Source organism: Daphnia pulex, chromosome 1, assembly GCF_021134715.1.
Source record: "Daphnia pulex isolate KAP4 chromosome 1, ASM2113471v1".
NCBI lineage: Eukaryota > Metazoa > Arthropoda > Branchiopoda > Diplostraca > Daphniidae > Daphnia > Daphnia pulex.
The window spans coordinates 2449407-2464122 of NC_060017.1; the positions used below are offsets into that span (position 1 = coordinate 2449407).

General features: G+C 43.4%; 1 protein-coding gene across 3 annotated transcripts; it reads left to right on the plus strand.

Moving 5' to 3' along the window:
- The first annotated feature begins 1800 nt into the window (after window positions 1-1800).
- Window positions 1801-14485, plus strand: LOC124200499 (epidermal growth factor-like protein 7). Of its 3 annotated transcripts, none has more exons than XM_046596776.1 (9): window positions 1801-2374; window positions 12687-12812; window positions 12965-13083; window positions 13171-13266; window positions 13387-13512; window positions 13603-13685; window positions 13782-13910; window positions 13988-14105; window positions 14196-14485. In XM_046596776.1, the coding sequence occupies exons 1-9, from the start codon at window positions 1980-1982 to the stop codon at window positions 14243-14245; spliced, it is 1242 nt and encodes a 413-aa protein (XP_046452732.1). In that variant the 5' UTR covers window positions 1801-1979; the 3' UTR covers window positions 14246-14485. The 3 variants fall into 3 exon arrangements, with proteins under 3 accessions (XP_046452732.1, XP_046452736.1, XP_046452724.1); XM_046596780.1 differs by lacking the exon at window positions 1801-2374 and adding an exon at window positions 9570-10203; XM_046596768.1 differs by lacking the exon at window positions 1801-2374 and adding an exon at window positions 9607-10203 and having other exon boundaries at window positions 12965-13266.
- Window positions 14486-14716: the final 231 nt, after the last annotated feature.

Here is a 14716-nt window from a genome sequence, read left to right on the forward strand (position 1 = left end):
CTGCTGTCTCGACGGTGCCGGCGCATTTTACATCATCGATCCTGGACAGCCGAAAATAAGTTTTTAGGATCGGGCCATATTCGGTGCTCATTTTCACTCCCAATATAAAAAAATAAAAAAAAATTAGAAGTTTCCATCTTTGTCGCGACTCGGTGACAATAGGTCGACACGAGTCGAACGACAGTCGTGAGACTTGAACAAGAAAAAATGCAGGGCTCACGTCGGAAAAGAATTACAAATCAGAAAGAAAAATAAGTATAAGAAAGAGATGCTGGCCAGACGTTTTGGCTTTGGCTGTCTCTGGAGGTGGTCGCATAAATTGTCGCCGATCGTATAAGTCAGTCGAGCTGGGTTTCGAACGTTATCGTTCGATTTTATTTCCAACCCACTGTTTCCATGCCAGGGGTTGTGCTGGCAGTGCAATAGTGCCACGAAACCCGAAACTCGTCGTTCAGTCACGAACGATCGTGTCGCCAACATCGAAAGGTAATCGACGCCAATAGGAAGCTTATTTGTTACGAGCGTCGTCAAAGTCATTAACCGCCCGGTTTAAGCGACACTTTGCTAGCCCGACAAACTGAATAACATCAAACGGTACAAATCCAAAATTATGTCCCAGCAAATTTATTAGACGGACCTTAAATCTTAGCATTAATGATAAAGACGTTAGTCGCCATTATCAGTCCCAAAGACACCCGTGATGGAAACCCTCGTCCGGATGTCGAATATTTAGAATGTGTCATTTACAGAGTGAGCTGTTTCAGTTTGGACACTGATGGACGAGCCGGAATACATTCCCGAACGCATTCATGAACTTGGGAAAAAGCAAGAGCCCCCAACGAGCTCTTCGTGCCGCACTGAATTCAAAAGAAAAAGTTACACACTGAGTGGGCCGGGGACCTTGTTCGTGTACCCACGGACCTGCTGCTTCTGCTGCTGCTGCTGCTACACATGGGGGGGAAATAACATTATGTGTGAGATCCATTCTTATTATATTCTCTGGAGCGGAGACGTGTGGATGCGTGCGAGTGCCAGTCAAGTTTTCCTGGGCAGTTATTCTCTCCGACTGCAGGCCTACTTTAGCATTTCGGATCCAGCTGTTTCTCTTTTTAATACACTAAACTAAAAATAAAAGAACCGGCCGAGTTCCCTTTTTTTTTCTCTTCCCTTTCGAGCCACTATACCACATAGAAAGGGAAATGAAGTGGCCGCTCTAGGCCACTTGATTTTCAGATATGATTCGACGAGAGCGGCCGAATATGGAGAGGGCCCCGTGAAAGAAACGAAAATAAATGTATCTATATGTATATATGGGAGGCTATCAATTTATAGGATCACGACTTAGCGATCGGAACGTGCTCGAGCATCAGGTGCGAAAATTGCTGGAGCCCAAATACATCCTTCAGTGGGCAGTGGGAAATAACAAGAAGCGACTAGTTCACTGGAATGTTATTTTTTTTTTGTTTTCCTTCTCAACTTCAAAGAAAGGGAAACTAGTATGGGAAATTTAAATAAAAAAATCACGGTGAGTGTGATGGATTTACATGGGAAAAGTGTCTTTTTCGATATTTGATCGCCATCGGACCAAAAAAGGGAAGACGCAGTGAGCGGGCAAGTCATACATCTTGCGTGCGATGTTGTCAGATGGAGACCCGTGGAAATTTTATATATTCAGCAGAGATAGAACATAAGGGGAGAGAAATGAAATTCCCTACATGTAGGGGTTTGGGTGGAAAGGGAAGAACGAACGAACAAAAAAAACTAGGCGGTCTGGCACGCGCTTCTGTGGGGATCCAGTCGTGTGTCTCGCTTCATACGGTCGACTTGTAGGGCCGGTCGGAGAAGTTATGGCCGCATGAGAAAACCAGCGACATATTTTTTAAATACAAATTAAAGTTACCACCAGGCGATTTGACTCGGTAAAATCGGAATTAAACAAAAAAGGTCGAAACTGGTATCGATTGAAAATTCGATCAAAGATGGGCAAAATCGTGCTGGGTACTTTGCTGGCCGTGATGGGAACGGTGATGATGAGTGAGGCCAAGTGGATGACTGCGGCCACAACACTAGTGACGAAGAAGAGCGGAACTGTGACGGATTTAGCCAGCATTTACGACAGGGCGACTAAACATCATCCGGCGATTGGCAACAACAAACGTCGTCACCACACTGCCAGACTCCACGCCAACGGATGGAACATGGACTCGACGACAGATCAACATCCGGTAAACAGTTCATTTCTTTCATCTTCGACGGCTCCTTCAAGTGTTGCAGCTGAAGAGGAAGTTGACCATCTTTCTCAGCAACACACAAGCAACAAACAAGAAACGAACATCAGACCACCAAGCGCCCAACAAACAACAAACAACGCCGGGTAAATCGCCACCACACTCTCTCTTTTTTTCATTTGTTTTTGTAAACAGTTACCATAGTCTCCCTTTATTTTTATTTTTTTATTTTCAATATCTGATCCGTTTCCAAGATATTTTTAACGCACAGCGATAAAAATCGCCGATAGTTTCTTGTTAAAGAATGCCCGAAGCGAATTGTGCGATATATAGCAGCTCTATTTGGTCACATGTTTTTTTTTTTTTTTTTTTGAAAATTCTATTTTCGCGCAAAACATGAGACAAGACATTTCGGATGTTTGAATCTTTCTCTTTCTCTCTCTCTCTCTTTACAAGGCAATAAGTCGATCCGGTCCTGACGGACAAGTCCTCGGTCCCTCCCTCTTTTTGTCTCTCACTCTGCTCTTTTGAATTTTACCTTTTGCCTTAACGTTTCTAATTCCCGAGATAGAAATAATAATGAGACCACCTGTGCAGAAGAAGACCAGGTTCCCCCAGCAGCACCAGAAAACCCATCGTCTAGAAAGAAAATAAATAATCATAAATGGGTAAAAAATACAAACGAAAAGAAACTTCTTATTTCTCTTTTCAAACTGCTCGCAGGTTCGCTTTTTTTGTTGTTTGCTATATAAGCGAAAAGAACGGGAAAGAGAGAGAGATAGAGAGAAAAAATATGTTGCGCTGTGAGTGTGTGTGTTGTGTGAACGACTGACTTGACTGACTCTGGGTGGGATCAAGGAAAAAACCGGCTGGCCGATGACGGCATGGGCAGCTCTAAAAACATGGGGTCTCTCTCTCTCTCTCAAGAAAACTTTGGATGTTGCTGCTCGGCTACAAGTTGCTATAGCAGCTCATTAAGAGTCGAGCCCTTGATAAAGCTGCTACTTCTACAAGCAATACAACTTCAATCTTTCTCTTTTTTTGTTGTTCTCTTTTTTTTTCCTTCTGATGTTGTTCTTTGGGTTTGTTAACTCGATGTTGGAACTCTTTTTTTGTTTTGTTTTTTTTGGACAGGAGGAGGAAAAATCTACGTGTAGGGAATCTCGTCTGCGGACTTACGCCATCTCTCTTGTTAAGAAAGTCGGCAGGGTAATTCATAAACGCTCGGCGAGGCGTGTTGCGTAACGTCACCATAGGAGAAACAAGGGCGTTTTTGTTTTTCTCTCAAGGAAGTCCTCTTGTCTTTTATAGATAACGATGAAGACAACTTGATCGAGTTGATCATTAGCACACTACGAAAAGTCGCGTTTCCCAATCTTGATTTTGCTCTGCTTGTTTTCCTTTGAGCTGGTTCGTTTCTTGTTGGTTGTTGTGAAGAGAAACAACAAAACTGAGCGGAGCCTTTCCTGATGTTTATGGCTGGATCTTTCCTCGAGTCGAGACACCACCCGCGGTGCTCTTCCAAGGAAGCTTCCAACTTGGATTCACTCAAAGATCCATCCGTCAAATCTATTTCCAGTAGTTGTTACAAAACGGCCTCCCCGACGATCACGTCCGCAAACAAGGAAGAAATTCCCTTCTCGTTTCCTTCTTTTTTTTTATTTATTTGTCGGCGAAGTGAAAATCTCAAATTACCCGTCCACTCATCTTTTACAAGTATCGAATGATACACACAAAATAAAAAAATAAAATAAAGGGGAAAAAAGAATTAAGGAATCTTTTCAGAAGATCGGGTATCAAGTCACAACTATATGTAATTGAAGAAATCCGTTTAAGAAGGCGGCGCGGCGGCGGTATTTCTTTAACATCATTCCCCGGTTCGTTCGTTCGGTTGGCTAAACCCAAACTCTCTCATGCAACAACGTCGGTCAGTTCACATATTCGTACAGAAAACTATATATCATTCAGAAAGAGAGAGAGAGAGAGAGAAAGACTTGTCCGCTATGCAACGGCCAACTTGTAAGATCCTGAATAAACATCCATTTTGGAATTTCCTTGTTATTTAAATTTGAAAAAAGAAAAAAGCGAGTCGTCCAGTCGGCAACATAGTCTCAAGCCAAAGAAGAGCAGAAAGCAGAAAACAAAAGAGAAAAGGAAACAACACTCGACCATCACCGACCACCACAGTGATGATTTAAAGATCGTTGATGATGTCCTTATACATCGTTTCCCAGCCGAATTTATGACCCGGTCCTTCTGCCTCTTCCCGCGTAGACATATTTTTTTTTAATGCCTTGGACGATCTCGGCCGTAACTCACTTTAGAGTTTATTTCTCTGAGCTTTGTTGTGTTCAAGAAGAATCCTTATGATGCCCCCTTTATGTTGGAACTTGTGTACGTAACCGTGTAGACAAACTGATTTGAATAGGATGATGGGAATCGCCCCGTTTAAGGTGGTGGGAAACGATGAAAATTCCGGATTGAAATCGGCCACAATTTTCAAGATTTAGATCAGGGGAACAAACAGAAAGAAAAAGCCCATCAGCAAGAGAAAAAGAAAATATACGCATACGTTAGAATTTCTCTGTTATTCCGTGGAAAAAGAATATCGTAAAATCAATAGAGACTGACGGAGTGTCGGAATGGGCACACAGAAAAACTGCATGTCCATAAACAAAAGAAGAACGAAAGGGATGGCCGTTGGCCAATTCCACGTTGTATTTGGTCAAATGGGCGCGACGCAGGTTACAGAGTAAAACCAGCAAAAAGATCACGCCGTTCGAACTGACAGAAAAGGGAGGGCAATATTTCATAATGACAACAATCCGGTCGTGCCAACGTCGGACGTCAATTGATTGTCCAACATTGGAACGGTGATGCCTTTTGATTGAAATCCGATGGCCGTATGCACACATACGTATGTGTCCAGTCCCCCTGGCCCCAGCAGTCCCACTCTCGAGACGTTATTACACGCTAGCGATATATACGCTGGACATAAAGAGCCGGAGAATGTAAATCGATTGTGATTGATTGGGCGTCATAAAATGCAGGGCGCCGATGACCGCAATAGACAACAAGAAGGAAAAAAAATATTTTCCCTCGAGACTATTTGCGTCTTTCGCCTTTATGGTGCGATGACACATTTTGTACGCGAGACGATGGCCGACCCAACTTTCCCAGCGAACTTTCACGTTGTTTTACAACACGCTGTTTGCAGTTGAATTCCGACCGGCAACAGTGGCCCAATATCCATTTGAGTTTGGGGTATAGTTGGTTTTTGATGGCCCAGACAATTGCAAAATCGCCGACATCCGTCGCAATCGAGCCGGCCCCCGTCTGGCCGGTTTTATACGACAGGTTGGTGTACCAACACGAGGCGACAGCCGCCCACGCGCAAACACGACGCGACAGACACTCTCATGTGTGTCTAAAACACATTTGGTTCTTTACGTACAAATCGATTTCGCCTCGATGACTCTTGTGACGAGGAATGTCACGCAATGGAAATTTACGCCGTGATTAATCCGCCTACGGAGAGAGTCGTGCACGCGCCTTTCGCTGTATAAATCAAATACGGACGCAAACCGAAACGCGACTCGGTGCTGAATGTGTGAGCGTATTTCGCCGGGTTTTTTTTCTTCTTCTGGCGGAGTGGCGGTCCGTTTTTGTCGGGCCATACAGGTGGAATACCAGCGGCCGTCCAGGAATTCGAACATTTGAGAGCCATCCATCACGTTGTCTTCATTTCTCTTTCTCGTATTCTTCTTCTTCCAGCACTCGATCGGAATGCAAAGAATAAGGATGTGGCAAAATAAAATTCCCCACTGTTTTTGCTGCTCCACGCAAACAGGTCAGTCCGAATTAGTCGAGTTAGGAGCCATTCGCGGAATTCTAGCCCTCTTCTTCTTCTTTTTGCATCTACTTATCATAATTGGTAATGACTTCATGACCATCTAACACAGCCTCCAGGCTAGCCCTGTCTGCCTGTTGTGTATCACTCTGGATTGCGACGCAACCACCACCAGCAATCGTCTAATTCCTAGAAGAAAGGCCAAGAAAAACAACAAGAGACGGAAATAAATCATCGAGATGTTATTAGGGAGTACACCAGAAGCCGCCGAAGACTACCATCAACCGGCGCACAGTCTATACACGGCAGGTGGTGGCGGGCGTAATGGTCGAGCGTGAATACATCACGCCATACTTGTGCCGTGTGCCTTCCCGTGAAACTAACATGTGGCGAACGCGTGAATGGCATCTAATGAGAACGATAACAATAATAAGCCAGGGCTCGCGTTTGGCATGTTTGGTTCGGTTCTGTCTCGTATCGGAAAATCTCGTTCGCTCCGAAGACACAAGCCAAGCCGAGCCAAGCCGAGCAACAACACGACAAGATTACGATGAATGTCATTGAGAAAAAGAATCACGGACTCTGGTATCATGCGACGTTGCGTGTGATTTAGAACGCCAGTCAAAAGGGTTCTTTCCCATGTTTTCTGATATCCTGTCCGAGTCACTTTGTCCGGCTGTCTTGAATAACGAGGGGAAGACCACCACAGTGGCTCATTCCAATGTTTTGTCTTTTTTTTTTCCTTTTTATCTACAGAATAACTCTGCATTAACATAAATATAAACATATGTATCCCCCTCGTTTGTTGTGTTGGAACATCGGGTGGTCTCTGACTGGTTCGAGGCCACAATCAAACGAGAGAAATACAGTCCAGATGACATCTTATAAAAATTTGTTTTCTCTTTTTTTGTTTTTAATTTCTAATAGTTGTTAGGGGGAAATGACGAAGAAAAAAAAAGTCGTAATAAAAAGTCGTCAGTGGTCATCACTAGACCGTGAGAGAAAGAAAGGCTTGGTCATTCAATGTTAAGTTTGATTTGTTTTTTTGTTTTTCCCCTTCCGCCTTTCCAAGAAACCAACACCGCTACAAGGTAAATAGGTACAAAGTGATGGGTGCAGCAGCAAACGGCAGCAACTGGCCATTTGACAGGCAAAGAGGAAGAAAACAAATTGATTTGACACTGAGATTTTGACTTTGGACTGGGAATATAAATATTTCTTTTGAGGGGAGGAGATGATAATCATTAGTATTATTATTTTTCCGGTAGAAATTCGAAAAATTCTTAACCGTGTCGTCGTCGATCGTAAAGCCAAATCAACTCTTCTCTTTCTTTTTTTGAAATTAAAAAGAAAAAAAAAAACTTGTTTCTTCTTCTTCTTCTTTAGTACGTAACTTTTGTATTTTTTAACGATCGGGCGCCGAAGAGACGACATTTTATAGACGTTCAACGATGACCACAAAAAGTCATAGTCGTCAAATTGAGTTAGTGTTGAACGAGACAATAATGACTGGAGCCATTAAAAATTATGAAAAGGAAAGAAGAAGAGGAAGAAAAAGTTCTAGATCGTTAAAAAAAAAACTACAACTGGAAGAAGAGAAAATAACGCAATATTACACCGTACGATCGCTGGATATAAAAGGAATCGGACTGCAGTAGGCTAATAAATCTACATATATACCTTTTCCCCATCGTGTACACTCGGCCGCCATTATAAGAGCCATATGTGGTTAATTAAATAGATACTCTCAAGGCCGGCGGGCTTTTGTACCATCGGAGAAAACACACACACGGGCACTTCATTACAATAAAAAAATGGGAGAAAAAAAGACCCCACTAGAACATCATTTTTTCAAAGCCAATAAATACAATCGTTAAAAAAAAACGGCCGAGAGTCTCCGGCCGTTTAATTTCTATTTTTTTTTTTAGGGGGGAAATGATCACTCGATTGATTAAGTAGTCGTGACAAGCGAAAGGGGATCCAGGTCATCGCACGCGCTTGATTGCACAACCCGTGAGCTGCAGCGCCGAGACAATCACTTCCCAATAAAATTTCGAATGCAAACAGTGACGTCAAAACAATCCATAACGAAACGTAAAAAAAGTTAGAAAAATCACAGCCGCCGTATTTATCTTTAATTAGCAGTTGGATGGCTGCTGAATGCAGCAGCAACAACAACACACCTGGATAGTGAAAGAATCAAAAGTGAAAGAGATGCAATGTTGACTTTCTGAGGGGATACGGTACCCCAACAGCCTTGAACAAATCCATTAAAAAAGCCTTGATTCGATCTGATGCTCAATCATCCATCCATCCATCCATCCATCCATCCAGGGATTGCAGCACGCAAACAGCTGACGGGCACCACTCATCGGCACTCTCCTACCTGGTTTTTTGGGTTGTTGTTGTCTTCCTCTTCTCCTTTCTCTTTTCTCTTTTTCTCCAAACTTTTTTCGTCAGTCGACAATCAGTAACACCAGAAATGTTCTTTCTTATCTCTCTCTTCTTCCCCTCTTTTCGACGACTAGTGCGCACGGATTGTATAACCAACACTTGCGCGCTCGTCTATCAATCCGAAATCAATCGTCGGCCAGGAATACAAATTCGTGTGAACCAACAACCACGGAGTCATGCGCCCAGCTGGTCTCTCGCAAACAAACACACAAGGCCGCTGCGGAAATTGCAAAACAAAAGAGATTTTATTCTTCTTTTTTTTTTTTTTCTCCCAGCCCGCCGGACACGTATGCTTTTAATGGAAGCACTGAGGGAATACCAACAACATCTCCCGACAGCGTTTCAAGGTGGTCAACAACAGCCACTACTCCTGTCTGCTACAACAGCAACAACAACCGCAAAGCCCCCCCCCCCCCCTCTCCCTTTTTTTTCATTAAATCTTGGCAACGACGGACGTGTGGGAGTGAGGATGACGACCGAAGAAAAAGAATGAACGAACGGAAAAAAAAACACAAGAGATAGAGAACGGCGTGAGTGGAGAGGAAAAGCGAAAACGACGAGCGACTCGGCGAGATCATTCTCGTGCAATGCACGGAGCAAAACATTGAAGGCATGTCGTGAATCAAACCGTAGCTCCGGGAGTCTAAGAATCAAGGACAAACCCATGCGCCCTCCCCAAATCCTTCCCTCTTTCTCGCCATTCCACATTTTCCACACACACACACACACAAAAAAAAAACATTGATCATTTCTTTTCTATTCTTTTTTCGGGGGCTTGGCGGATTATTAGCGAATGAGAATCCCATCCAAGGAAGAAAAAAAGAAAAAAGGAGAGGGGGGGGGGGAGGAGGAATCATCGGAAGAGAGAATCCGAAATAAACACATAGCGTAGTAAAGTAGCCGTGGTATATAACAGCGTTAGTGTTGTTTGGTAGTAGTAGACTCGGGAGAAGAAAAAAAAAGTGCAGTAGAAAGCAGGCCAAGACCCGAGCGCTTCATTCTGCCGGGGGAACGCGTTCACTCACGCACCGTCCCGTTCGTGAGCGAGAGCCAGGCGATATGGTGGGCATGTTGTCTGGCTGCTTGTTTCAGTGCTCGTCCGTCTTACACAAGACAAACAACCAAACGCCTTGGCGCTCCTGACTTTGACTTGTTGATGGTTGTACACAGTCGATCGTTCCTGTTATAGTTGGGTGCCATGTCTTTCAAAAAGCTTCCGAGCAACAGCCGGAACTGAAACGCTCGATCCGGTCGCTAACTGGCTGGACTTTCATTTCATCTGGTGATTCAGAAAATCAATCGAAAAGATATAATCAAAGCGAAAATGCGTCCGAGTGCGAGGAAACAATTATTGGTGATTCTGATCGTCCAGTGCTCCTGGTTTCTGGCTCGTATCGAGAGCGGCCGGGTGGGACATGCCATGACGGAAGACGAGAAGCAATCGGCCTTCGAGCAGTTGTTGGGCAAGGCTAGCCGATTACGGATGGCCGGATCATCTCAGACCTTATTCGAAGCGACGACGATCCAGCCGCCGACCATCGCTACAATGTCGACTGCCATGCCGATCATGTTGAGTGATGAAGAGGCCAAAAGGCACGATCGGCGGCACGCCGTCCACCAGCCAAAGAAACACAACAAAAAGGATCATTCCAAACGTCAGCATCACGCTGGGTACTATACTTTCAGTTCCATCTGGGGAGAACGAAATTTCCATTTTTATAGATTTTTCTGGGTACCCACTACCGTGAACGAGACGAGAAGAAAGAAAGGAAAAAAAAAATATCTCGTGAAAAATCGTTTACGCACATCACGTGATGACCCAGTTTGTTTTCGTTTCGTACGGGGGAAACGTCTTTTTAAAGGGACACTAAATACAGTGCTAAATCCACGTTGGTCAATGGCCACGCAACTAGTCAAGCGGAATTGTTATATCACTCAACAAGGAGCCAACACCCATCATTAGTTGTAGTGATGAAAAATTGTTTTGATTAGACTTCTCTATTATGAACGAAGACCCCGGGAGGACTTTTGACTCTGAAAAAAGAAAAAAAAAATCACCTGTTTCTCTTCCCCCAACAAAATGGAGAGTTACGAAAACGAACAACAAACAAATGTGGTTGTGACAGGAAAAAGGCTCTTAATAAGAACGGAAATCGCTGGATCGTGTCGCCAGTAAAACAAGTCTGCTGGTCTAGCGTTCACAACTCTCTCAAATTTCGGCGGCTTATTAGACTCTTTTACATGCCCGTCTACGTGTCTGACTCTGTGTCCGTGAGAAAAATATGATATGCAGCTTGCTTAAAAACCATTCAATACGACTTTTCGGTGTGTATAGCTGCCGCATAGCAGTTGCACAGTATATAGTCGAGAAGAGACAGCTTTAATTTTATTATTCTTTAAGTATCTCTCCCGTATATCTCGAACGGATTGTCCAGGGCATTGACAAATGTGACACAAGGCTGCAGCCCGAACTCCCGCAGTCGTTAACTGTTTCCCGCGTTCGCTTTTGACGACAGTCTAATAACAAAAGCCCTCATCATGCGCGTATAGAGACAGAGCAAAACTTTCGGGCCATAAAAATGATACGAGGAAGAAAATAAGAAGGATAAAAAAAAAAGTTAGACAGCCGTAACGATCAAGTCCGATTTCTTTTCCGCTCTCTGCATTACAATTTTCAAATCAAACGGTCCCCTATGCCATCATATTTGTTAGGCCGACTACACAACATGAGGGTGGAAGCGTAACTATCTGTAAATTACAATTTATCCTTTTGTTTTCCTGCTCTCCCGATGCATGTAACTCGTATTTCCTATTCTCTGACCTCCATTTTTTTTCTCCTTTTCTTTCGTTCTTTTTGGTACCACGGCAGAAAGTATGGCAGCGTCATTCGCATGGATCGATGCCAAAATTGTTCTTAACGGCCTCAAGTTATAAGAAAAAGGAAAACGAAAAAGAGTCCTAGCCAAGTAGTTGTTTTTAACGATTTCTAACGATCGTTAAGGAATACAGTGCCGCTTTTATACGATACCGGATCAAAGAGAAACAAAACACCCCTCAAAAACGAAGAAAAGGGAATTGAGAAGTAACAAAAAAGAAACGGAAAAAGGTTTCTTTCTTGTTTCTTTTCGCTAATAAAAAAGTGCGTGAGCCATAGGAGGCCGTCGGCATCCCGGTTCATCGGCAATCACAAAGATCCTTCTCCAGAATTTTAGTTCCCTCCCGACAATTGAGAGACATTAAAAGAAGAAGAAGAAAAACGAGAAAAAAGAGTCACCGTGAAAGATGTGGGAGGAGTAGCCGACGTTTAAAAGGCTCGGCACGAGCGGCGACAGTCGGATGACTTAAGATTCCGCCTCCTTTTCCTTCCTTTCTTTTTTGTTTTGTTTGCCCAGTATTGCGAGAGATCCTTCCAGGGGTTTGCGGATTATACCGAATCGACCAAAAATATCGGGATTTTCACTGTTAGTAGGAAATGTATACGATCAAGATGACGCCCCATTCTTTGTCCATATACATATTCAACAGGAAACAATGAGGTTGCAGCCAGGAGTTGCAGCAGTCATGGTTGGCCAGATAAAAGAAAGAAAAAGATTTGTTTGCAAAACAACAACAAAAGAACTTTACGACACCGGAATGCTCTTTAGCCTCTGAACTGGGCCGTCGAAAAGACATTTTCCCTATCTTGTTGTTTTATCCTCGCCACTTGCGCACAAGGGACTTTACTTATTCAGGAGAAATCAGCAGTCGAAGAAAAGACCAAAAACAATAATGGAACAGGTTTTTTTCTTTCTTTTCATTTTTTTCAGTTCTTTTTTTGTTTGTTTGTTTTTCGCAAAAGTCTCGGGAAGTCGTGAAGGGCTTTTAAAAGGCGACACGGCTGATTCGTCACACGTTACATTGACGCAATGTAATAGCCAATCGGCGCAAGAGAAGCGAATCGAATCAGTAAAGAATAGATGAAGAAAACAATCGCGGCGACCCAACCGTCCGTTTTCCTAGAGGATCGGCCCGTCATCACACACAAAAAAAAAACTTGTCTGGAATGCGTTGAAAATGTCCTCCGGTCGGATCGTATTTTTAGCCCGGATAATGCAAAACATAAATTACTCGAGATTATATGATTATCTAAATCTCTTTCTTTTTTTACATGACAGACGGCATGTTTGCACGCACGAGGAGACGATTACGCGGCCAATCAGAGTGGTGGAATCTTACTGCAAACCGGCCTACAAATCCTTCACCCAGCGCTGCAGCAACGGAACCATGTGCACGGCCTTCAGGTATGTAACGTTGGGCTTGCTCGACCGCAAGTCCCTTTTTATCTTGACGAGTCAGCTGGAGTGGAGGGCGAGCCTCTTTTTTTCTTTTTTGAATTGCCGAGTGACCGTGAAAACATGTCTGACGTTTTGTGAAATCATACTGCTCACAACAGGGTGCAGTACGACACGATCTACCGAACGGTGGTCAAGTACCAGACCACCACGGAGAAGAAACACGCCTGCTGTCCCGGATGGACCCACACGGAGAAACACACCCACGGATGTTTGCAAGGTCTCAATCAGCTTTTTCTAAATTCTTCTTCCAATTCCATCCATCAGGACACTTTTTTCTTTTTTTTTCTGCGAAACGTATACATAGCTGTGTGCAGTAAAGGCTGCAAGAATGGCGGCACTTGCGTCAAACCCAACACTTGCAACTGCGCTCCGGGATACACTGGCCCGTCTTGCGAGTCAGGTATCGTAGGCAATTTGTCAACTGTCAATGAACAAAAAAAGTAGAAAACGAAGGAGATCGTGAATCATTTTCTCGTTTGTCCTTCGCCTTTTTTCCTCCCTGAACTGTTGCCGTACGCAGATCTGGACGAATGCGCAGCGCCGAGCAGCAACCTTTGCCAGCAAACTTGTATCAACTCAGCCGGAAGTTATCAATGTGCCTGTCACGACGGCTTCCAACTCCAGGACGACGGGAGATCTTGCAAATGTATATATTATGTTTCCAAAATTTACATTCGACTATCTATTGCCGGTTTGGGACGTGCTACATCTTCTAATGTTGATAATTATTTCCTAGTTCGACTGGAACTGGTTCCAGAGCTTCAGACACTTCTGATAAACTACGAGTCCATGTCTAAACGATTGGCCGCACTGGAACAGGTAAAACAAAAAGCTCCTCCATCAACGAACTGCACCCATTTTTCTATCCATTTCCATTCACGTTTTTCGCCGGTTTTTCGTTTGTTGCGATGGCAGGAGCCCCGAGTTAATAGTAGTCCAAGTCAACCACACCCTGCACCACAGGTGGACGTCATTGACTATCAGTCAACCATTGCCAACATGACGAATCACATCATCTTATTAGAAGAAAAGCTGAATAAACTGGTAACGTAGAATTCAGCATCAAAATTCAGAAAACAGAGAGAGAGAAATCTAATTAAATAAACATGACCGACTGACAGCAAAATGAAACGACCATCTTAATTGCAAACAGCAACAACACCGTTGAATCCTCAAACAATGAATCTTTGGAATCTTTGAGCGAACAAGTGGCCATCCTAGAGGAAAGACTGGCAGATTGTAAGTGAACCCTCTTTTTAAAAAAAATCCGGAGATGCTTCCCGTTGTCCGTTAAGTGATTGCAATTTCGTTACTTGTAATTGGTAACAGGTACGTGCACAATGGCACCTGTCGATAACACAGTCAAGACGCGCCTTTAGCCGGAACATTGCGCCGTCCAACCCTTCCAGCTATCTTGCCACCGAGCGGATCGTCACTTCCTTAAAAGTCCAATACATCAAAAGAAAACGATTCGAATCAACCAAACTTCCATCTTATTATTTCGCACCATCACATCAAGCCACTGACTGCCACGTGAAGTGCCTGTTATTTTTTTCTCTTTTTTTTTAATATCTGGAATTTAACTGGAAAATATACAGTATAGACGCTAATTCATCGGAGTTACCCTGCATTTATTATTTTCAAAATTTTAACGAAAATTCGCTGGTTTCTTATTTAGCATCGAAATCGGCTAATAGCAATCCCCAATCATCTTTTGGAAAACAATTTCACTGATTTCATGCAGGATATACAACTCTTGATAGTATACAAATCCCTTTAGCCTTTACTGTTTCTTAAACAAACTTGTGTAGTGCATCTATCGTCTGTAAGACATGAAATATTACAGAATT

Bases quoted from the DNA above. Each gene is read 5' to 3' on its own strand.
- LOC124200499 (XM_046596768.1), top strand. From the start codon at position 9,857: ATGCGTCCGAGTGCGAGGAAACAATTATTGGTGATTCTGATCGTCCAG. The intron at 13,267-13,386 runs GTATCGTAGGCA...TGCCGTACGCAG, and splicing joins TGGCCCGTCTTGCGAGTCAG to ATCTGGACGAATGCGCAGCG. The intron at 13,686-13,781 runs GTAAAACAAAAA...TTGCGATGGCAG, and splicing joins GATTGGCCGCACTGGAACAG to GAGCCCCGAGTTAATAGTAG.